The 25,761-nt window shown below is 40.8% G+C and overlaps 1 protein-coding gene across 2 annotated transcripts in view; it reads right to left on the reverse strand.

Annotated features, from left to right (window-relative positions):
* Positions 1–9,158: 9,158 nt before the first annotated feature.
* Positions 9,159–25,761, reverse strand: part of LOC147034088 (hepatitis A virus cellular receptor 2 homolog) — a 244,515-nt gene continuing 227,912 nt past the window's right edge. The window contains exons 4-5 of one of the 2 annotated variants that reach the window (XM_085876251.1): positions 15,965–16,026; positions 9,159–10,485 (exon numbers count right to left, since the gene is read on the reverse strand). In XM_085876251.1, the coding sequence (XP_085732377.1) occupies positions 10,312–10,485; positions 15,965–16,026 (236 nt within the window). In that variant the 3' untranslated portion in view covers positions 9,159–10,311. The remainder of the gene's footprint in view (positions 10,486–15,964; positions 16,027–25,761) is intronic. The other variant, XM_085876261.1, reaches the window with a different exon arrangement.

Raw genomic sequence — 25,761 nt, forward strand, 5'->3', positions numbered from 1 at the left:
TTAATTTAAACACCCCTTTTGAAGATAATTTAAGGGGAGCTGATCACGAAAAACCAAAATGAGCCTTTCCAAGATGGTGGCATGCCATCTTGTTCGGCCCTGCATCAGCTCACCAGAGGCTGAAGCTATCATTTATTTTTGTCCTCAACAATTCCTTGACTTGAAACAGGCCACAACGGTTTCTTAACGATAAAGTTTCCCCCCCCACCACCTTTCCCCATTTTCCTCACTTCGATCATCGATTACCTGATCATCATACCTACGAATCGCTGGACACATTGCAATGTTTGTAGATGCCAGCGTTTCTGGTTTTATTTAATTTCTGCACATTCCATAACATATAGAATCTCTTGATCTCAGCCGAATTTAAAAATTTAAACTTATTTATGAACTTCAGCAGTTGTTCTGACTTAAAAAGTGTTCACATGTCCAATTTTGACATTGCTTGACATTCCTGGCGTCAACGTGTGCATGGTGTTTATATAACTGATTGGCAATCGCTTGCCAAGCCAGCCATTCCTGATCAACCATTTTGTTGGAGTGCTTGCTTGAGTGCTTAAGCCATTTGACGAGTGCTCTTCAATACTCGCACTATCACTGAATATATCGATCGACTTGAACAAAGTTCAGGGCCCACTCGCCTGCGTTTGATCGTGCGGTGGTTCACTCGCTGAAAAAGTGCAATTTTATTTTGTACCACCATTCCCGTTTTTGTACGATCTTCTTTCATTCCACATGTCACTTCGGCAGAGATTTAAACATGCTGAAAATTAAAATATTTTGTTTTTAAAAGTTTCTCCAACCATTTCGTTGGAATGCTTACTTGAGTGGAGTGCTCGTAACATCTCCGGAGTTAGGAAGGCAAAATAAATTAGACGACTACAATGAGAAAAATGTGTTTTCAGTTGTTACAACAAGAAAGCAATGAATCGCCACATTATGGCAGGATAGCCGAGAGGTACGCAGGCTCACTCTAACTCTAATACGCTGTTTAGCCTGGGTTTGAATCCTGACCCAGCTATAAACTGTTATCCCCGTGTTTCACGGGCAGGATGATTCATCAATGTGTGTGCCATCTCTCACATGGATATTAAACTGGACATCACATCTGCCAGAATACACCCTGTCACCAACCTCTCTCTGTTAAAAAGAAAATGTTGCTGTTTGTGCATGTTTTATTGCCTTTCACTTCCCTTCCCATCATGCTGCCTTCCCTCCCTCTCCCGTCATGCTTACCTTCTCCCAAAACATTCTCCTTGCACCCACTCCCCTCCCAAAGTGTATAATGTCACTTGGTGAGGCGTCGCACTTCCCCACCTTCCGAGCTCCCACCCTCCTCACTCCCTTCTCTCTCTCTCCATCCAGTCCCTCCTCTCTCCTCTCCTGTCTCTTACCCCTCCCCTCTATCATCCCTTCCTGCTCCCACCCCCTCCCATCTCTTTCTCTCTCTCTCTAGAAATTTCATTGAAGTTGTTGACCTCAAAAATAATTGGTGGTTGAGTTCAGTGACCTTATCTGCAAATCCTCTTCAAATTTCAAGAAAATTGAGGATTTTTGAAATGTGGCCCATGTTGACCCTTTGACCGCAAAATCGATGGGTTTCTTGCTTTCGACCAACTCTACCATTTGGTGAAGATCGGTTTAAAATTGTGATTTGTAGGCGAATGACATCGGCCAGATGCTCGTGACAATAACAAACCATGAAAGGACCGAAACCAGAAATGGCTCTCCAGCAAGGTTTTACAAGATACCTACTCCCTTTCAAGGTCCAGATCCCCATCTGGTATCTCAGTGGGATACAAAACATGAACTATTCAGCCTGGCTGATGTATGCGCTCTATCGAGTGCCTTTCCAGTATTTTTTCTGGAGTTATTTACATGACTTAATGACAGAAAAACATCGGGAATTTGATTCTGATGAACGGTATCCATTGCCATGGAAAGTTATGAATGGGATAATGGGAATGAAAACATTTCCTTTATTTGTTAAATTGAAGAATATTGAATGAAAAAAAGCATATTTAAATAGTCTTCATCTCATACGAGTTGTAGTATCTGCGTTGTAGTATCTTTATCTCATACGAGTTGTAATTTCTATGTTGCCCAGGGAAATTAAATGAAATACGTATTTACAGTTCCAAAAGAAAATCTACACCCCCTTTCAAAATTTACACCTTTTGTTGCCTTCTGGCCTGGAATTAAATTGCATTAAATCAGACTTTTTCCACCTTCATTTACACATCGTAACCCACAACTTCCACGTGAAAAACAATTTTTACAAATTTCACAAAATTACTTAAAAATACAAAACGAGAATATCTTGTTTGGATAGGTGTCCACCCCCCTTATAATAACAATTGTAAAGAAGAAAAAGAGCCATCAGTGTTTGCAGACCCTCGCCAGGACTTGTTTTGCGTGGTGTTTGTGTACTGGTGTAGTCCAGGCACCCTGTGGATATACCCGAAACAAATTACAATAGTTTTCGGGCATTATTTTTCCAAGTCCTTATACATCTGGGAGATTCATATTGAAAATCTACCAAAATAAAAATAGTGGAACATATTTTTTAGGGAGACAGTTTAGCCGTACCCCCTTAAATTCCAGAAATTGCATCGGGTGAAAATACAAAATAACAGAAATACATCCAAATGCTTTCAAAATGAGTTATAAATGTTATGGATGAATCATATAGTCATATTAAATGTCACTATTAGTCCAGTTTATACAAACAACAAGAGTTCAGTAGAGTGCAAACCCTGTCCCGGCCAAAAACGCGGATCGATTTTTACCTCAATATCAATGTACTTGTATTGTTGTCATGTAAAGCACAAAATAGGCCAATGTACTCCTACTTATGTTATAATATGATCTACATACAAATATCCATGACCATGATTCTTAAAAATGTGTAGCTCTGCAAGTTTTACACTGTGTGCGATCGGTTTAGTAATGATTTATTGATGATTTTTTTGCAGAAAGTCTGAAGTGAAACATCAAGATGGATGACTGTGTAATTTGCCAAAAAACAGTGTCAGGTGGAGAGCGAACTGTTACATTAACACAAAAGGGATGTGATGGTATCCTGAAAGCCAGCGAAGCCAGAGGCAAAGATATAACAGTCACAGCTGGCCAGTCTGTCCATAGAAAAGTGCAGAGGTGACTATCCCAACCCGAGATCAATCCTGTATCACAACAAACGTAAACTTTCTGGTGAACAGGATCATCATCTTCAGCACACACTTAGATCGAAAGAAACTACATTCAGTTATGACGAGGATTGTGTATTGTGTGGTTGTCCAGATGTATACAAAGGCAATAAATCAGAACATAAACTTATTCCTGTTAGAACAAAATACTGAAGGCATGTGATGAGTTCAAGGGAGAATGGGCTGACATTGTAAGAGGTAGGGTGCTTTTTGTTCAAGACCTGCCTGCTGCAGATGCAGTATGTCACAACATTTGTAGTGTTAACTTTAGAACAGGGAAACAAGTGCCAATCATTTTTCAGCAAGCCAGAGAGCAGAGAGCTGCAAAATGCAAGAAAATCAGTGGAAGTGGCAGACCCAAGGACTCGAAAAAAATCCGAAGCTTTTCAAGAAGTCGTAGAGTATCTTGAAAACAATGATGACGAGCAGGTGACCATCAATGTTTTGTGAAGCAAGATGAAAGAATATCTCCAAGATACTGACATAGAGCCGTACAGCTTTCCACATATGAAATCTGAACTAAAAAAAACATTTCAGCGACAGAATAATCATCACAGAGATCAATGGCAAACAAAATCTAGTAACATTTCACACCACTGCTTCCAACATCCGACATAATTTTCATCAACAAACGATGCAAGACAAAAAGGATGAGAAGACCCACATAATTGAAGCAGAAGCTAAGTTCATAAAACAGGACATAAAAGACCTTGATCAGACCAGGAACACCTATCCCACTGCCACCGAAATATCAACAGAAACAGCACTGGAGTTCATGCCACCATCTTTGCAGCAGTTGTTGAACAATATTCTGTGGAAAAGATCGAAGCACCAAAATTGCTTCAATAGGACAAGCGATCATGCAGGCAACGCGGCCTCGTATCCTTCTGGCACCATGACAAATTGGTTTGGGCGTTCAGATGCACCACCACTTCCAATCAAAAATTTTGGTGGATTCTTTATATCACCATGGGTTTTCCTGCTCTTACAGTGAAGTGAAGAAGTACGAAAGAAGTTCTTCAGTTGCACATGGCACAGAGATTCAAAACTTCAGTGCAAACAATTTTATACAATATTCTGCTGACAATGTTGACCACAATGTGAGAAGTATTGATGGCAAGGGTACGTTCCACGGTATGGGAATTATTGCTATGGTGACACCCGGGACAAAATCATCAAGAACCATTCCAAGAGTGAAAGTCACATCTGGTGATATTGCTTCTGTTGGACGGATAAATGTTCGGCACTTCTTCTCAGAAAGAGATAGCCTCCAGTCTCTCCTCTACCAGCCAATGACAACGTCTTTGCTAGACAAGCAGAGGTGTTTCTGGATTCCACGTCAAACATGGAGGATGTCGTCAAGGCAGGAGAACTTTGTCTTGTCTCCTTGTATAATGGAGATGACGACGAAAGCCTGGATGACCTGAGGCTTCACACATTTTATTCCAAAACCACACGAAGTACTGCAGCAGTTGAGCCACACAGTCTGCCTCCAACATCACCTCCAGCTAAATATCACAGCCTCAGAGTGTATCAACAGGTTTAAGTGTGGTTCGGCCATGGTGACCAAGTACCTCCAGATCAATGGGGCTGGAAAGTGAGTGAAGGGAAAGTGGCCCCAATTTTGACCGACAATACACCAACACCACAAAAGTTACTGAAAATGATACGGTGTAATTGTGAAACAGGGTGCTACAGTTTGAGATGTATTTGCCGAAAAAATGGATTCGATTGTTCCATGGCCTGCGGTGAATGTCGTGGGGTGTGTGCAAACATTTCACTGTCGGCTGACACAGACTCGGAGGAAGACCCAACAGAGCGTTAATTTGAGTTTTAGATGGCCGTGGCCTCCCGATGTTTCACAACAGATTCAGCTTCAATTGTGATTTTTAACCCTGGTGCATACAGATGTTCTTGATGTGTAATACTATGTTATATAATGTACTATTTAAAGTTACATAAATTTTATAAATGCGAGACTTCAATATGTGAAATGTTGTTACCAGTACGGACTGTGGCTAGCCGCCCGCGGAGCCCGGTCATCCCCAATTTTATGAATGTGGAATCATTCTGACCCATATCAAGTATTTCTATAGGTTTAGATTATGTTTTTAACTTCCAGTGCAAATATCTGATGCTCCTGCCGAATATTAAACTATTGTTTATAAGACTGAAACACATTTTTGTTATTTTTCATTTTCGACATTCAAATTTTTGAATTTTACGGGTGGGGGTAAGTTTTCTCAGAAAAAATATGTTCCACTGAATATATTTTTGGTAGATTTTCAACAGGATAGTGCCAGGTACATTAGGAATCATCAAAAAGAGGTTTTAAAACTATTGCAATTTGTTTCGGGTTACCACGTTTTTCAGCACAGGGTGCCCGGACTAGTGTGCTATTTAATTAATAAGAGACATTATTAGAACTGCCACTTTATAACTGCTGGCAGTGGTGACGGTACGAAGACGTCACGCTTTGATTGGACACCTGACCCTAACCAAAGACGTTTTTTATTATTATTATTATTATTATTATTATTATTATTATCAAATTGAATTTAGAATGGGATTAAAATAAATTCAATTCAAATCAAATGGACAAATCGATACAGCTCTGCATTGGAGTAATCAGAAGGAACCCAAACAAGCAAAGATGAAGTCATCAGGAGCAACCTGGATAGGATTTGCATTTCAGCTGCTGCTCCTCTACTCTCAAACCCATCCAGGCACAGCCAAGTGAGGTGAGACTTAATCAAAAAAAAAAGAAAAAAAGAATCCAGATCAAAAAGTTCAATAATCCTGGCTGACAGATCATGTGGCAGATCAAGTTGAACATGTTCCCCATCACTACTAGATCATAATTGTAAAGTTGCATGTCAATTGATTCAGCAGTTGCAGAGAAAACATTTATATTTTTTTTAAACCCAATACGGCTGCCAAACCATGTGACCAATGATGTCATATGTGTGAGCCTTTTGTTCCTCATGGATTGGCGGTCATACATGTAAAGTTTTGCCTCGATCTGTTCCGCCACTTCAGTGAAGAAGATTTTTGAAGGTTAAAAACAATATATATATATATATATATATATATATATATATATATATATATATATATATATATATATATATATATATATATATATATCTGCCGAATCACATTACCTATGATGTCATCAAATTTTTTTCTGTGGACTATTTTATCCAACATGACCCTCAAAATTTTTCATACTGATTGGATGTAGTGTTCTACATATGCAATTATGACATCATAACCAAGGCACCTATGATGTCATTAAAAAAAATCACATTCTCCATGGAGGAGTTCGTGCCACATGCCAAGTTTCAATTTCTTTCCTCGGTGTGGTTTCAGAGAAACAGAGGTCAAATTTTTTTCACTTTCTCCAACATTGCTACCACATCACATAACCTATAACATCATAATTATAATTACAACATTCTCCATGAGTAGTCGCTCCTATGTTTAAAATTTAATCTCATTCTGACAAGCGGTTGTGGAGAAAACAAGCTCAAATGAGCTAAGATCCTCGGCCTCTTAATGACGACGTCATAAATACGAATATGACGTCACAGTGACGTATCAGGTTTGCGATAAATTATCTGTGCTAATGCCCGGCTTGATTCCCGCAAACAAAATTCAAACAGCTTGCCTAGTTTTTCAGAAAATGGTATAGGCGATTTCCATTAGTGCGATATTATGACGTCAACTTTTTTTCTAGGAAGAATTTCCAAAATCGGAGATGGTTACTGCCTGCGCGTGGACTTTCTGCATATACATGGCAAGTTTCATGAAGATCCAATGAAAACTCTGGGTTGTGAAACAAAAAATGTCAAAATATAGGAATGATGTCATAAAAATTGATATGACATCATCGTCATGCATCATATGTGCGGTAATTCATCTCTGCTAATGCCCTGTTCGATTCCCACAAACGGAATTCAAAAAGCTTGCCTAGTTTCAGAGATAATTTTTAGGCAATTTCCATTAGCGGAGATATTTTGACATCATAACTTTTTTTCTAGGAGGAATTTTCAAAATCGGAGATGGTTACTGTCTGTGCAGCGTATTTTTACATATATATGCCAAGTTTCAGGAAGTTTCGATGAAAACTGTAGGCTGCGAAACAAAAAAGTCCACAAGAAGAAGATGAAGAACAACAACGTGAGTAAGACTTTGAGATTCTCCACGAGGATCTAAAAATAAAGATAAAAGTATAAATAAAGATCCAATAAAGATAAAAGTATAAATAAAAATCCAATAAAGATAAAGGTATAAATAAAGATCCAATAAAGATAAAAGTATAAATAAAAATCCAATAAAGATAAAAGTATAAATAAAGATGCAATAAACATAAAACTATAAATAACGATTCAATAAAGATAAAAGTATGAATAAAAATCCAATAAAGATAAAAATATAAATAAAGATCCAATAAAGATAACAGTATAAAGATCCAATGAAGATAAAAGTATAAATAAAGATCCAATGAAGATAAAAATATATATAAAGAACCAATAAAGATAAAAGTAGAAATAAAGATCCAATAAAGATAAAAGTATAAATAAAGATCCAATAAATATAAAATTATAAATAAATATACAATGAAGATAAAAGTATAAATAAAGATCCAATAAAGATAAAAGTATAAATTAAGATCCAATAAAGATAAAAGTATAAATAAAGATCCAATAAAGATAAAAGTATAAATAAAGATCCAATGAAGATAAAAGTATTAATAAAGATCCAATAAAGATAAAAGTATAAATTAAGATCCAATGAAGATAAAAGTATGAATAAAGATCCAATAAAGATAAAAGTATAAATAAAGATCCAATAAAGATAAAAGTATAAATAAAGATCCAATGAAGATAAAAGTATAAATAAAGATCCAATAAAGATAAAAGTATAAATAAAGATCCAATGAAGATAAAAGTATTAATAAAGATCCAATAAAGATAAAAGTATAAATAAAGATCCAATAAAGATAAAAGTATAAATAAAGATCCAATAAAGATAAAAGTATAAAGATTCAATGAAGATAAAAGTATAAATAAAGATCCAATCAAGATAACAGTATAAATAAAGATCCAATAAAGATAAAAGTATAAACAAAGATCCAATAAAGATAAAAGTATAAATAAAGATCCAATGAAGATAAAAGTATAAATAAAGATCCAATGAAGATAAAAGTATGAATAAAGACCCAATAAAGATAAAAGTATAAATAAAAATCCAATAAAGATAAAAGTATAAATAAAGATCCAATAAAGATAAAAGTATAAATAAAGATCCAATGAAGATAAAAGTATAAATAAAGATCCAATGAAGATAAAAGTATGAATAAAGATCCAATAAAGATAAAAGTATAAATAAAAATCCAATAAATATAAAAGTATAAATAAAGATCCAATAAAGATAAAAATATAAATAAAGATCCAATAAAGATAAAAGTATAAAGATCCAATGAAGATAAAAGTATAAATAAAGATCCAATGAAGATAACAGTATAAATAAAGATCCAATAAAGATAAAAGTAGCACAACCGCCGAGGGCAGGATTCCCCAATAAGGAGATTGCGTGTACCACAGTTAAACAGTAGTCAGATGGAGGATACTGAGTCACGTGGTTAAATTCTTGGCGTTTGCGCTCAATTTGTGACCCACCAAGACATGGCCTTATTCATGGGTGATGGCATCCATTTCCAGTAAGTCTGGGGAGAAACGGGGATACCCCCACCCTCATACCCTCGTGACCCTGGGTCCACAACAATACTGTTCCCATTACCTGATTTCAATGTTCCTGTAGAAATACATTATCACAAACGAATGATTATTTACAATATTACATTTTCATTCAGTGTCCATTTTCACAAAAAATCAATTACAATTATCACTTTAATATGAAGTACAGTAAAAAGAGGTTTTTCTTTGTTTCACGTTTTTTATTTTTCCACCTGATGACACAGTAAATGTAATACAATGTGTTCAATATCTCACCATGTTCAATGTATAATACAGTATAATACTCAACTGTTGCAGGTCATGCTAATGAAATTTATTATCACATCAATAAGAGTTAATAATGTATAATAAAATATAATCATGTTATTCTCTTTGCTCTACAATCCCTCTAACTCACTCTGTTTGGAAGGGACTCAAGTGCTTCCTCTCGTGGCAAGCCTCAAACCCCGGATCCGCGACAATATTCAAATATATCTCACTGTTACTTTGTTCATAGTGAAATAAACGATTTCTCAATTATTGTTGTGAGATCATGTCTCCATAAATGTTGTTTTGTAATTTGCTACATCATCATTCAGCAAAGTATGAGCGATTAGGATTAAAATATCAGCATGGCTTCTACAATAATAAGCTTCTGATTCAATTGCAATGCCAGATCTCCAATTTTAAACTTTAACAGTTTCATACTTGTGGTGCAAAACAGGTGCCATGCTTTTCCTCAAAGTATTGCGAGCAAATCAAATGTAGATAGCAGAACAACAGGATGGAATTTTATAATCAGTGCAAGGGAATTCCAGGAAAGATTAAAAGGAAAAGTATCTGGAAAATCTTTCTTTCTTGAAACTTCCTGCATATAATGTTAGATAGTTATCTCCATAATAGAGAAAACAAAATTATCTCATTTGTGGATCCAAACCACAGCTGCTCCTCCTCATTACATTACCTCATCTGTAATGTGATGATGTATTCAAAACGTCAACGAATATTGGGATATCTTCTTCTCTTCCCCCTATCAGTTTGCTTCTTGATAGAAATAAGACATTTTACAATGCTCTATGATTTATTTTTTGGTGAGTAAAAATTGATAATTTCCCACAGATACACTTGACCAGTGATGTCATATAATTGATAAAGGAATTAGAAAGATTCTTCAGACTCGGTTTGTGTGATTCATCTCGTGAAATGCTCACATTAATTTCTGTTCATTTGCTAATTATAAAATTTATATCTCATCATCTAATTTTTGATCGACAGATGTGTAAGAGAGACCCCCAAATTTGTGTTGTTGTTTTGGAAATCCTCCATCCAAAGCTGAAGATTAAAAAACTTTTTAATCTTTCTTATCATGCTGTGTGGAGTGTTTCATAAGCTGTTTCTTTTCCCGATGAAATCCCACATAAAGTTTCATAAGTTGTTTCTTTTCCAGATGAAGCACCACGTAAAGTTTCATAAGTTGTTTCATTTCCAGATGAAGTACCATGTAAAGTTTCATAAGTTGTTTCTCGACCTGGAAGTTCCTGTTCAAAAAAAATAGAATAGAAATTAACAGGGATATGAATGTTTTAAAACAAGAATGCAAGTCCTCAAAGGCTCAGCCCCGAACCACTCCTTAAAAAATAGGACCACCTGTCCTGAAGCCCACCTAGATCAGGAGCAACAGTCCCCCAAGACCCCCCATAAAGCCTGAATGTTTAAATCCCATGAACAAACTTTGGAACATCAAGGGTGATGAAGGTTGTGGTCAAGTTTCATCAAAATCGTGCGTGTAGTTTACCTATTTTAGGTAACCTATGCAGTGTAGTGCCTATGTGGTCAATACACCTTCATTAGGCATCAGATGTGAAGCTTGTGGCTAAGTTTCATCAAAATCCCAAAATGGGATTTAGGTAACGGTGATGGTAAAGTGTATATTGGTTTTTTGTACACATCGTCAAGGCTCGTGGAAGAGATACAACACAGAATGGATCAGGATGCAACATAACAAAAGGAACAGCTGGATGAGAAGAAGCCAACAGCAGGGAAGACGGAGAAAATGGACAGAGACGGACAAATATCGGATGTGGTAATGATGAACTGTAGGGGAGAATGCAAGGGATGGACAATATGGATACAGAAGCCAATTTTAGAAGGGGTGGGGGATGGTTTAATGGGTGGAGAAAATATCATGGTATTGGATTTGACATGGTGGTGAGGAGCTGTCTTGAAGACCTGGAGGAAAGAATGTGATTTAAGAGAATGTGGAAGTTGGTTCCATGAACAGGAAAGAAGAGGAAAAAATGAGTGGAGGTAAGCAATGGTTCTACATTTTGGCAGTTTCACGAGAAGGGGGTTGGTGGTGGACTCCACTGCCTCCACAAAGAGTTGTACTCACAGCTACAGAAAATAAGATCTAGTTGGTGGAGATCATCTGTCAAAATCTGAAGGAGAGAGGGGAGCAGTTCACGAGTAATTATAATAAATTGTTGTGACAAGGCACAACAACATCCCTGTACAGATCCAGAAGGGAGATTTGACAGATCGCAATGATCTAAGGATATCACACGAGGAGGCAGATGTCATCATAATTCATCAAATGGTTCATTTGATGCTGAGAGGGGCAAATCCCATACAAGTCATCTGTGATGATACTGACGTTGTCATCCTGCTGGTGCATTGCTATTTTACTTTGCAACTGATTTGTAGTGTAACAACCTTTGGAAGCATTATCATCAATATCAAAGCAACATCGGAGAAGCACGCTCATGCAGCTTCACTACTCTTGCATGCACATGCATTCACAGGTTGTGATATAGTGCAATATCTGTTTGGAATTGGCAAGGGTACTGCCATAAATGATAAAGACACCAAAAGCTGGAAAGAAATTGGAATATATTGGCAAACTTGATGTCAACGTGGTTGATGTCTTGGATGAAGCAACATCTTTTATTACCTCCACCACCAAAGATGAAGGAGGTTGTTTTCACCCCTTTCTGTCTGTCTGTCTGTTTTTTATTTTGTGTGCAGAATACTTCAAAAAGTTGTGGACGGATTTGGATGAAATTTGGTAGAGAGGTTAGGTGTTTGGCAAGGACGAACTGGTTAGATTTTGGTGAAGATCCTGGTCCGGATCCGGCTACTCTAATATATTTATGTGCTTCTTCACCATTGAGAGATAGGGCCAAAAACTATATTTTGCACGACGTCTCAAAAAGTTGTGGATGTATTCAAACAATACTTAGTGGACACGTTGGGTGTGTCGCAAGGAAGAATTTATTCAATTTTGGTGAAGACCCGAATCCAGATCTGGATACGAGATTTTTTTAATTTTTAAAGTGATTCTTCACTTTTGAGAGATGAGGCCAAAAATTATATTTCAAAAAATTCTTGGCGCCGATATCTTCGCCTGGATCAATCATTGTATCTTCCCCAATCATTGTGTGAAATATGAAAGAAATGTGTTCAGTCATTCTGGAATAGAGACTGCAGATGGACAGATGGACGGACAAAATCCCAAATACAATCCCCCAGCAGGGCAGACATCCAACTGGAGGCTAAAAACCAGAGTTTGCACTTTCCACAAACTATCATAGAACAAGTAACAAAATTTCACCATTTTTACCAACTTTGCTCCACGAGAAACACCGGCTCCCTTCGGGAGCATCTCACAGGGGTGGGGGTGGGGGGGGTAAGTAGTGGAGAAGAGGGGTAAATTGTTTTTTGTGTCATGGCTAATAATCCTCACCTGCACTGTGGCACATGTACAGGAAAAAATCGTAAGTCGTGTCCTTGTACGCATTACCTGACCACAGGTACTATCAACTCATGGATGCAAAATTTGGGGAAGTGATTTTCAATGTACTTACACCGACACACAAAGTGCAGAGAATTACCTTATTTAATATACAGGTATTGGGTGGGATTCGTCTTTCTTTCACACAAAAGATATGATTCTCCATCGCAAGTTATAATCTCAAAAGGACAAAGTATGGAGAAACAAAATAAACCAATCTGGGGTTGTTCGTTCTTCCTCTTTTCGGCAAATACTACAATTTAATGATTATATGAATGAATGTTTCCTGAACAGGCCAAACCACTCGTCACACTCCTGTTAATCAGAATATTTTTTACGGTTGTGGAGGTAGATGGAGGAATTTCATAGGAAAGTTAAGATTGAAGAGAGTTGTTTGGTCCGTGGCCATGTAGGAGACATCTCAATGTAATTAAGGAAGGAAACTGTGAGCTTAAGTGTTTGGTGTCACCACATTAAGAATAAGTTCCCCCAGTATGTGATTGCCCCCCTGGAACCTATTCCTACGTTTCTGCATTTACAAGCGAGCCAAACGTGCCGAGCAGGCCGAAGCCCCACCTCCAAAGGTGACGGTGGGCGAAGTCACGCCCCGAGGCTGATGATTGATGGATGTGATGTAAAAACTCGCCAAACGTGCTGAGCAGGCAGAAGCCCCACCTCCAAGGGTGACAGTGGGCGAAGTCACGCCCTGAGGCTGATGATTGATGGACGTGATATAAGAAGCAAGCCAAACGTGCCGAGCAGGTCGAAACCCCACCTCTAAGTGTGAAGGTGGGCGAAGTCACGCCCCGAGGCTGATGATTGATGGACGTGATGTAAGAAGCTAGCCAAACGTGCCGAGCAGGCAGAAGCCCCACCTATAAGTGTGAAGGTGGGTAAAGTCATGCCCCCAAGGCTGATGATTGATGGGCGTGATGTTAAAACTAGCCAAATGTGCCGAGCAAGCTTCCCGGGTTTCGTGCGAGCAAGCCGGAGGAGGTAACGGGGGTTCGGTGTGATGTCAGTTAGAATCGCGAGAGATTGGGAGCGCACACACGAGGTCAGTGTGAAGAGGGCTTGAGTGTAGAGTAAAGGACGCACACAGTCGAGAGACGAGAATGTAGCTCGGAGATGGCGTAAAAGATCAGGGCATGACGAAATGGCTGTCCTTCGATGCATGAAGAAGACGGCATGATTATTGTATGAGTGCTGACGTGATTTTGGCTCACGTGGTGAAGCAAGACGATGGATGGCCTTTGGCTCTTGCTTGGGTCATGAGGAACGGACCCCGAGCCTCGGGTGTGTACCCGAAGGGGACGGCAGCCATTCTGTAAAGAGTGTATCGAAAGGTGCGGATAGACAAAGCAGCTGCACGGGGTCTCTGAGCCTTGGTGTTGAATACCACTCGTGAATTGCCTGACGAACGTTCCCACTGAGAGAGAGAGAGAGAGAGAGAGAGAGAGAGAGAGAGAGAGAGAGAGAGAGAGAGAGAGAGAGAGAGTGAGGGAGAGAGAGAGAGAGAGAGAGAGAGAGAGAGAGAGAGAGAGAGAGAGAGAGAGAGAGAGAGAGAGAGAGAGAGAGAGAGAGAGAGAGAGAGAGAGAGAGAGAGAGAGAGAGAGAGAGAGAGTGAGGGAGAGAGAGAGGGAGAGAGAGAGAGACAGAGAGAGAGAGAGAGAGTGAGGGAGAGAGAGAGGGAGAGAGAGAGAGAGAGAGAGAGAGAGAGAGAGAGAGAGAGAGAGAGAGAGAGAGAGAGAGAGAGAGAGAGAGAGAGAGAGAGAGAGAGAGAGAGAGAGACGCCATTTTTCACGCGTTGACAAGTGCAAATTGAAGCGCCTCGATTCCAAGTTCCATAAGGACCTTCTCTGGACGAAGCTAAGTACCAGAATAAAGGGAGGATTTGCTTTGCCTTTGTTTCGTTTTTCCTTTGTCTGTATTTAAGTCTTTGTGTAGAGGTGCCTCGACTTCGACTTTAATTTACCCCACGTGTTGTTATATTCTGATTATTGTCCTTTGTAAATATGTCTATTTTCATTAAGTGTGTTCATTTTAAGTGGCTGTGTTGGTGTATTTGTCGTGGGGTTCGAGTATACACCCCCCCCCTGTGCATCCATTTCTGTGCCCCCGTCGCACCGCCATTGCGGCCCACCCTTCCCACGTGCATGATGATAATCAAGTATCAATATGTCTGTCTCCTAATAAGGAAAAACCGCTCGACCATCCAGGCTGGCGGTGTTGACCGCCCGTCACCACGAATTGGATCAGGGGGTTTAACCTTGGCCGCCAGCACCGCAACAATATTCATGATATTACAGCACATCTAAATAACGAAATACATCATAATACAGAGAAAGAGAAATAAAGAGTAAACATGGTTTGGTGAATTTCCTCGGTGTGTTGGAGGTTCATCAGGAGCACATAATGTGATCAAAATAAATGGGAAAAGGATTAACTTTGGTGCAAAAATGAACTGAGATCATGTTGTTGGGTAGTCGCTGCGAGACCACCCTTATTCTCAGTTTTTCTGTCTGTCTGTATGTTTGTTTGTATGTAATGGACAGCTCTGGAGGCCAGAGGAGTCAACCGATTTTGATGAAACTTGACAGGTAGGTTCATACCAGGATCTAGTTGTATGCTTTTGAGCAGCGTTGCTATGGACGCCACCGTTGCTATGGACGCCACCGTTGAACGCAACGGAACTTTGAAATTTTTGAAAAATCCTAAAAAAAAAAAAATTCGAAAATCAAAAATCGGCTTCCAGGCTTTTATGCGCACTATAATCACCCTCTTTGTCAAAAAATTTCAGCCCAATCCGTCAAAAACTGTATGACTAGTATGCAATTATGTCGCGACCACCCATGTCGCCTACCGGCCTGTCTGTTGATTCACTAAGCCTGGTGTTTGCCTAACGGTTCAGGTGGCTGGCTGAAGATCTTCGGCTCTTGAGTTTGAGCCCCTGTCGTTTCGATAAATAACGATTGGTGGGATGATTCAGCCTGTCAGCCTTCTGAGGTTGGCAAAACTAGTACCAGCTTACTAGAAACGGGGCACTGCATCAGCGGCACAGCCGTGATCCCAGCAATGATGCAACCAGCACCCACAGGCTGCAGACGAAATAATAAGTTGATTCACTGACTTACTGATCACAGACAGCCTCGAAGATTATCTTTATATCAGAGAGGATTAGAAGATGATAAAGAGTATCAGAAGAGAGTCACACTGGAGGAACCAACCAGTGTTGTTGGTGAACTTGTGGACACCTTACAGGTAGTTGAACTCGGCTTATCTTCAGACCCTAAAAAAAACAGGTAAATTTGTCAATGTTGTTGAAATGAAATGATAAATTGTGACAATTATAATAAAACGAGGAATAATAGTACCCATCCCCAATGACAGGAAAAGCTGGCAAAAGGACCCGTCCCCGGTGATGGGAAAAGTTTACTTCGAGCCAAAACTCTGACACTTTTTCTTCCCACCACAAAATGGTGGTGCAATATCAGGTGGCAAAGGTTGGATTCTCCTATGAATGGATGAGGTGTGTGTGTGTGTGTGTGTGTGTGTGTGTGTGTGTGTGTGTGTGTGTGTGTGTGTGTGTGTGTGTGTGTGTGTGTGTGTGTGTGTGTGTGTGTGTGTGTGTGTGTGTGTGTGTGTGTGTGTGTGTGTGTGTGTGTGTGTGTGTCATGTATTTTTGTGGAGTTCTGCTGGAGGTAGAACTTTTTGAGATATGCTGCACACAAACAGATAGACAGATAGACAGACAGACAGAAAGAAAGGGGTGAAAACATAACCTCCTTCACCTTCACTGGTGGAGGTAACAAGAAAGAGCAATCAGAGATTGTAGACCCTCATTAGGACTTTTGTGCAGCAAATGAATGAAATTACACACAAAATGAAATGTCGATTGCAAATGATAGGTCTAAATTCTCTCGTTGCAAAGGCGAAATTGTCTCAAGTGTCTGTAGGGTCTTAAACGGTTGAAAGGGTCTAAAGGATGTCTTTAAGCTCTAAAGGGTTGGAATTGTCTGAAGGGGACTAAAGGGTCTTAAAACATTTAAAAAGAGTCTAAAGGTTCAAGATATAATATGACAGGATATTGAAAGGTATGAAGGTCCAAAGTGTCCAAGAGGATCGAAAGGGTCTTAGAGTTTGGAAGGTTCTAAAAGGTGTACCGAGGGTCTTAGGGGTATTCAGGTCTTCAGGTCTTAAAAGTTCTTCGGGGTCTTAATAATTTTAGGGGGTCTTAGGGTATTTGTGGTTCTTCAGGTCTTCATGGTCTCACTGGGACTCAGGGTCTTAAAAGGTCTAATGTAATGAATACACATACTGCACTCACGTTCTGTGTGGACAAACAAACAAGAAACGTCGTGCAGAGCACAATACTTGCAAAGTCCACCCCCTCTCCAACGGTTGTCATAGATACATCAAATTGTCCATTTGATGAAGTTTAAAATTGACAATCTTAGTCAAAGCTCAGGTCAATCGGATGAAAATTGATTATTTTTCAGATTGAAATTTATTATTTTATAATTTTGACCTTGAGTTGACCTTTGACCTCTTGACCTAAAAATAGTCGGTTTCCAAATTCAGTGATGGACGATGCAATTCCTGTTTAACTTTGAAGTTAATATGATGTAAATTGACGATTTTTCAGATAAAATTTGATGATTATATAAGTTTGACCTTGAGTTGACCTTTGACCTCAAATATTTGGCTTCCGAATGCAGTGATGCAATATGCAAATCCTGTTCAAATTTCAAGTCAATCGGATGAAAAGTGATTTTAGAAATTTGACCTCAAGATGACCTTTGACCTTTCACTTCAAAAGTTGAGACTACTTTTCCGACTTGGTAAAGTTTGACGATGATCCGTTTAGAATTCTGACCTGTAGGCAATAAACAGACAGACAGACAGACAGAAGAACAAGCCGGTAGGCGGACATGGGTAGTCAATCAAATCGAATTTAGTCGTTTTTCAGCTGGTACTAGACAACAAAAGCGTCCATAGCAAGCTCGATCTGGAGACCATTTGGCTGTGATTTTTCAGTTGCAGGGCTGCCGTTTGGAAACTATAAGAGATAGAACCTGACGCGATGGGCCCGTTCGATGGAGAATGACCTGAGGATTAAGCACAAGAAAATTCATGATTCTAGCTTCAAGGGTTAATGCTGCAGATTGTTTTCTATTTAAAATACCCCCACATTTAGAGGTTTTTCGGCCGTTGCTAGGCAACGGAGGGGTCAATAGCAACGTTTCTTTCTCACACATAACTAGGACATACCATGAACTTACCATACCAGTTTCATGTATGTCTCACTCATAGTCTCTGATATAAAGAACTTCGTTTTTTTTATTGTTTTCGACCAGGGTTCATTCAAAGTCTATCTTCTCTGACAGTTTTCATAGGATCCGACTGGAAATTTTTGACAATATGGCTGAGTCTACTGCCCACAGTCGCTCATGGTCCGATTTTTGATTTTCGAAAAAATAAATTTTTTAGGATTTTTCAAAATTTCAAAGGTCCGTTACTAGGCAACGGATGGGTCCATAGCAACGGTTCTCATTTGCACACAACTAGGTTCTCATTTGGACACAACTAGGTCATGGAATGAACCTACCAACCAAGTTTCATCGAAATCGCCATTGTATTAACGGAGCAGTGGACCGAACAGACAGACAGACAGACAGACAGACAGACAGACAGACAGACAGACAGACAGACAGACAAACATATCGACAGAAATACTGCTAATAATGGTAGACTAGATGGACTACCCAACAAAATCGACTGACCAATGGACTTGAAAAATCTTCGATTTTGCAAGTAACAAACAGACAGAGAGGGTGAAAACATTAACCTCCTTCACCTTCGATGGCGGAGGTAATGATAACATTGTGACAAACCATATATTAATTAATGCTAATAATATTAACAATAATAGTAGTGGTAGTATCATTTGGCAATAACAACGAACGTAGTGTTGCGGTTCTGCGAAGCCGGCACGCTCCCTTGGCGATGGCATACAAAATGGAGCGGTCTGCAGACAGTTATTTAATTGCAGAAATGTACAAGGGCTTGGAAGCAAGGCAGCTTTTAGACATTATAGAACAAGGGCTATATTTCCTGAAAATATCTGCTGTTCTAACTTTGCTCCAATCGGTTCTGACCACGTCCTTGTCAAAGTGAACATCTCTCTGGCTGTTATCAGAGAACCACCTCACCGCCGTCGAGTCTGGCATTGCACTCAGGCCGACGGTCAGGGTCTCCAAGCAGCCATCAAAATTATAGACTGGTCTCCTATCGCTACTTTCTCCAACATCAACTCATCCTGGGAAATCCTTCAAAGAAACTTGCTCTCCCTCATGCACAGATTTATCCCCTCTCGTCTTCAGTTGTCCTCCCCTTCCTCCCACCCTTAGTTCACTGAAGCTTGTGGTGAGGCAGTTGTCCTGAAACAACTTGCCTTTGCCTCATGGAAAGCAAACCCAACTGAGGGAAATCTCAGTTCCTTCCATAAAGCTCGTAACAAGTGTGTATCTACCCTCAGGAGAGCCAGAAATCAACATCTTTGGAAGCTCAAGTCTCATCTCTCAAACCTCTCTCCCTCCTCCAAATCCTGGTGGTGTCTAATCAAGTCTGTTTCTGGTGTATGTTCCCCCTCCATCCCCCACCTTACCTCAAATGGCCGTGCTGCTGTTACCACACATGAAAAGGCTGAATGCCTAAACTCGGTGTTTGGATCAAAATCTTGTGTCCAAAACCCATCACTTTCTCTACCCACCTTATCCAGTCGCACCCAACTGTCCCTGGACTCTGTGTCCTTTTCCTCTGACAAGGTGGAGAGCTTGCTGTGAAACCTCGACTCAGGTTCTGCAACCGGTCCAGACGGCATCAGCCCACGTGTCTGAAAAACCTGATCCTCTGCTCTTGCTCACCCTCTTTCTGTTCTATTCACCCTCTCATTTGCTCAAGGTCATCTGGCATCTGCTTGAAAATCAGCAGACATTACTGCTCTGCACAAAAAGGTGCTAAAACAGATCCCTGCAACTTCAGACCAATCAGCCTTCACCAATCATCAGCAAGGTTATGGAATCCATCATCGCTGATGACATTAAATCCTTCCTCTTCTCCAATGGGCTAATTTCTGATCATCAATTTGGTTTCAGGCCAGGTCACTCTACCCCTGGATATGCTGCTTCTGCTCTCTCAACAATGGATGAATGTCCTCAATGCCGGACATGAAATCACAGCCATATCCCAAGACATATCGCGTTCTTTTGACACGGTCCGGCACCCTGCCCTGCTCACCAAACTCTCTTCCCATGGTATCCAAGGCAATTTCCACTCATGGTTCGCAGACTTCCTCTCCTGTCGCAATCAACATGTGGCCCGAAATGGAGTTCTTTCATCCCCTCTTCCTGTCCAGGATGGAGTTCCTCAAGGTAACGTTCTGGGCCCTGTTCTTTTCTGGTTTTCATCAATGATCTCTCCGATTCTCTGGAAAATACTCTTTATCTCTTTGCTGATGACTCCACCCTCTGCCGTACCATCTGTCATCTCTCAGACCGGCAAGTAGCAGCTTCTTCGCTCACTGCAGATCTGGATAAAATCACAAACTGGTCCAACACGTGGAACATGTCTTTCAATCCGGACAAATCTCACAATCTCACAATATCTCTCCAAAAGGACCGTTTGGAATACCCCCCCCCCCCCCATGCACTTTCTCAACAATCCTTTGGAGGAAGTCCTTTATTTCAAGCTTCTGGGTCTCACTATCTGCCATGATCTTTCCTGGGAAAGCCACATTTTAACCTGACCTCCAACGCCAGTCGCCGACTGGGAATCCTCCTTCGTGCAAAGTCCTTCCTCGGCCCACCTGAGCTCCTGACCACATACAAAGGTTTCACCCACAGCCTGATGGAGTACTGCTCTCCCCTCTGGGCTGGTTCTCCTGCCTCCCACCTTTCTCGGCTTCATGCTGTGGAAACCAAGGAATTTAGGACCATTGGCATCTCCTGCGATGAGAGTGAGTCTTTGGGCCTCTCACTAAATCACCGCAGGCAGGTTGGTGGTCTTTCTGTCTTCTTCCATCTCTTCTCCGGTCTCGCCCCCCCCCGCCCCCCGCTTTGTCTGCGATTTGTCCCCACCATATTTCTGCAGGGTGCTCAAGGTCTGCCAAAAAACCCCTTCTGGTAAAACTACCAAATCACGAATCACTGCTCACCTTCACTCTCTCATTCCTCTCTTTTCCCACCTTTGGAATAAACTCCCTCACTCTGTTCAATCCCATTCTTCCCTCCAGGCCTTCGAAACAGCTGTTCACCACCACCGCTTATCATCCCCCATACAAATCCTTGATCTTTTCTACCCCCCGTTAATCCAGCCCAAATCCACCTCCTTCAAATTCCCTGCTTTCCTTCCTGAAAGTCCCTGTAATTAGTGTGGCAACTTAGCATAACAATTGTGCATTCAGCGAGGAAAGCACCAAATTTGGCACACTAGTAGTATATCATATTATGAAGAGAGTTGGATATTGGGCCATCTCAAAATTTTTGATGGCAGTGGAAAATGGCTGCCACAGCCATCAGCGGCTGAATTTAAGATGGCCCAATATCCAAATCTGTTCATAGCGAACGCAGTGAGCTTCATACTTAACACGTTCACATGAGAGAATAGGAAACAACAACAACAACAACAACAACAACAACAACAACAACAACAACAACAACAACAACAACAACAACACAATACCCCTGGCTATTTCGAATCCGTGTCTTTGGCTATGACCTTTTGCTTCCGGTTGTTGTTAAATGCTGTGCGGTGTATAAACACGATTGGGTTTTACTTCTATCTTGTGAATATTACTTAACATGTTCACATGAGAGAATAGGAAACAACAACAACAACAACAACAACAACAACAACAACAACAACAACACAATACCCCTGGCTATTTCGAATCCGTGTCGTCAGCTATGACCTTTTGCTTCCGGTTATTGTTAAATGCTATGCGGTGTATAAACACGATTGGGTTTTACTTCTATCTTGTGAATATTACTTAACGCGTGCACATGAGAGAATAGGAAACAACAAAAACAACACAATACCCTGCCAATTGTGAATCCGTGTCGTTGGCTATGACCCTTTTGCTTCCGTTTTTGTTTTGCTTCTGGGTTTTTTTTGTTTCTGGTTTTTGTCATGGGGAATGATGCATGCCGGGAGATAAAGGCATCGTCGGAGACATGAAAGAGCCAAATAATATCAGACATGGTGTATATTTCCTTCCACTGATTTTAATAAAGATATCTCCCGCATCATTAAAAAATAATTTTTAATTGTGATTTACATTATTTGATCGCTGATCCCGAATCCAGACCTCAGTAACCGGAAATTGCGTATACAGTTGTGAACAAGTTATAGGTAAAGGCCCTGTCACACCTTGACGATTTAGCCAGCGTATGCCGACTTATGAAAAATTTGTCTAAAACGCTGGTACACGTCGAATACGTTATGGGTACGTTTTGTATACGTTAAGAGCACGCTGAAAAACACTGCCATACGTCGTAGTGCGCTGGCTTTAAACGTTGAACTTTTGGGTTTTCCTCAAATTTTTTCATGCTTGAAATTTTACGACGTATGCCGGCGTATGACTCACACGTTCCGCTACGCTGGTCATAAGTTGTGAGCACGTTACGCAATCGTTGACACACGTCGAAACACGTTACTTGTAAGTTACTCATAAGTCGAAACACGTCGAGGTAATGTTTAGCATACCCGAAACTTATTTATAACCTATGAGTAACGTTTTGTAAGCACGCTACACGAACGTTGTTCACACGTTGCAACACGTTACTTGAAAGTACCACTACTACTACTACTACTACTACCAACATCGACATCACTAATTTCTCTCGAACTACTACTAAAACTATTACTACCACTACTACTACTACTACTACTACTAACATCGACATCACTAAATTCTCTCGAACTACTACTAAAACTATTACTACCACTACTACTACTACTTCCAACATCGACATCACTAAATTCTCTCGAACTACTACTAAAACTATTACTACCACTACTACTACTACTACTACTAACATCGACATCACTAAATTCTCTCGAACTACTACTGTTACTGCTACTGACATTGACATCTACTCAACATGGAGTCTGGAACACTGACGGGTTCCTCTTGTGAAGCCCATTTGTATATACCAATTCCCATAAACGCTGCCAATACGCCATTATACGGTAGCTGTAAGTTAGAAACACGTTCAGTAGTTCTGTGGTCGTCCGGAAGACGTCAATCGAATTCGTCTACATATGCCAATGTGCGTTTGAGATACGTTACACATAGGTTCAAAGCACGCTACTCATAGGTTCAAAGCATGCTACTAATAGGTTCAAAGCACGTTACTCGTAGGTTAAAAATTAAGTTTCGGGTATGCTAAACATTACCTCGACGTGTTTCGACTTATGAGTAACTTACAAGTAACGTGTGGCCGACGTGTGTAAACGATCGCAGAGCGTGCCGAGAACTTATGCCAGCGTATGCGGAACTTGTGAGCCATACGTCGAGTACGTCGTAAAATGTTCAGCATGCTTGAAATTTCACGACGTACTAGACGTACCACGTAATATGCCAGCGTACTTCATTGTTTTTCAGCGTGCTCCTAACGTATACACAACTTACCCATACCGTATTCGACATGTCCCAGCGTTTTAGACACATTTTTCATAGGTCGGCATACGCTGGCTAAATCGTCAAGGTGTGACTGCGTGGTTGACACTTCCAATTTTCAGGCGGTTATGATTTAAATCGGCGTGCGGCAGGTTTTTAACAGGCTACGCCACGAGTTCGTCGGCGATACGTGCAGCGCGCTATGCCTAAGTTAAACTATCGTTGGGCATAGGTTGTGAACACCGACAACAGGCTAAGCATTCGTTTGGTATAAGTTATCTTTAACACAACGAAACGTTCTGTGCCCGTTACTAATACGTTATGCATACGACCAACACATTATGAATACGACCAAAACTTAAAAAAAAACCTCAAAACTTCAGCGTATGCCAACGTTTTACATACATTTTTATACGTTGCCATTCCTGGCTAAAACGTCAAGGTGTGACAGCGCCCTAAAGTCAGAAGCGAATGTAAGAATAATTCTACGTTCACTTCTTGGCTTTGCCTATTCCATATTAATATGTTAGGCTACGAGTGTGCCAAATTTAGTGCTTTCCTCACAAAATGCACAATTGTTATGCTAAGTTGCCCCACTATATGGCAAACAGTCGTTTGCAGAATAGCATTTACGAGTCTCTTACTCGTAAGAATGGGGTAATAGTTAGTCCACCCGACGGGGTTCGGGTCGAGGACTTCGTGACGGGCTTGGGAGAACTCGTTGGTTTTGAAAATGTGTTCGCAGCTTCAAAGATGAACCAACGAGTTGTTGTTTTTCTTTCCGAGGAGCGCTGTGTCGCTCAGGCGGTTGAAACCGGTTTGTCTTTACCGCCAGATATTTTCGTTAACGTTACTATGTTGGACTCACCGGCGGTGAAAATCGCTTTATCTAATTTACCGCCTTTTGTTAAAAGCGAACAGATCTTGTCCGTTCTGGGACAATTCGGCACGGTGGTGTCAAAAATCTCCATGATTCGCTTTCATTTGCGTTCGGATTCTTCAGTCCGCCATATTATGACCTTCCGGCGGCACTGTTACATGGTGTTAAATAAACAACGCTCAATCGCTCAATGACTCTGCGACATTAGTAGTTGAAAATCGAAATTACCGAATGTACATTGCAACACAGACAATGACGTGTTTCACTTGTGGTGCCTTCGGACATTTAAAAGGTGCTTGTCCGGAGTGTATATCCGGTGGCACATCTAGACAGTGAGGAAGAAACGCCGATTCTAGTGGCACATCCAGACAGTCAGGAAGAAACGCCGATTCTAGTGGCACATCTAGACAGTCAGGAAGAAACGCCGATTCTAGTGGCACATCTAGATAGTGAGGAAGAAACGCCGATTCTAGTGGCACATCCAGACAGTCAGGAAGAAACGCCGATTCTAGTGGCACATCCAGACAGTCAGGAAGAAACGCCGATTCTAGTGGCACATCCAGACAGTCAGGAAGAAACGCCGATTCTAGTGGCACATCTAGACAGTCAGGAAGAAACGCCGATTCTAGTGGCACATCTAGATAGTGAGGAAGAAACGCCGATTCTAGTGGCACATCCAGACAGTCAGGAAGAAACGCCGATTCTAGTGGCACATCCAGACAGTCAGGAAGAAACGCCGATTCTAGTGGCACATCTAGACAGTGAGGAAGAAACGCCGATTCTAGTGGCACATCTAGATAGTGAGGAAGAAACGCTGATTCTAGTGGCACATCTAGACAGTGAGGAAGAAACGCCGATTCTAGTGGCACATCTAGATAGTGAGGAAGAAACGCTGATTCTTGTGGCACATCTAGACGGACGGAACCAGATGCCGATACTGTATTAGTAATAATAATGGCGCGTCGGGGACGGCAGATCAGCCTTCATTTTCGAGCGCGGAAATCAACAATTCTCCCGCTGATGACGCGGGTTTTATCACCGTGTCCTCCAAGAGGAGTTATAAAAGAGGAAGCGGAAGTGAGGACACACAGGCGAGCTGTTCGAAAAAGATAGCACCGTCGAATGAACGTAATGTTTTTTTTTTATTTTTTTGTTTTTTTTTTTTTATTTTTTTTTTTAGAAACAGAAGCTCCCGCAGCTGGTCTTCTGCTGCAGAATAGGTTCAGTGTGTTTGCTGAAACGAAGGAAGACCCTTCCGTTCATCCCTCTCATGAACAAGGACCGAGCGCAACGCCCCGAGATGTTGTGGTCACCACTCCGGTCACTGAAACTAAAACCATAAACCTGCTCTCGTCCCGCGCCCTGCTGACGACGAAGTGTCTGAGGTAATGGAGGCACAAGACGTGGCAGGCCCAGAGGGAGAGTGCGAAGCCTCCGATATAAAAACGGTAATCCCTGTTACG

This window comes from Eptatretus burgeri, chromosome 1 (genome assembly GCF_056783735.1).
Source record: "Eptatretus burgeri isolate ZD-2024b chromosome 1, Ebu_testis_v1, whole genome shotgun sequence".
In the NCBI taxonomy this organism is placed as follows: domain Eukaryota; kingdom Metazoa; phylum Chordata; class Myxini; order Myxiniformes; family Myxinidae; genus Eptatretus; species Eptatretus burgeri.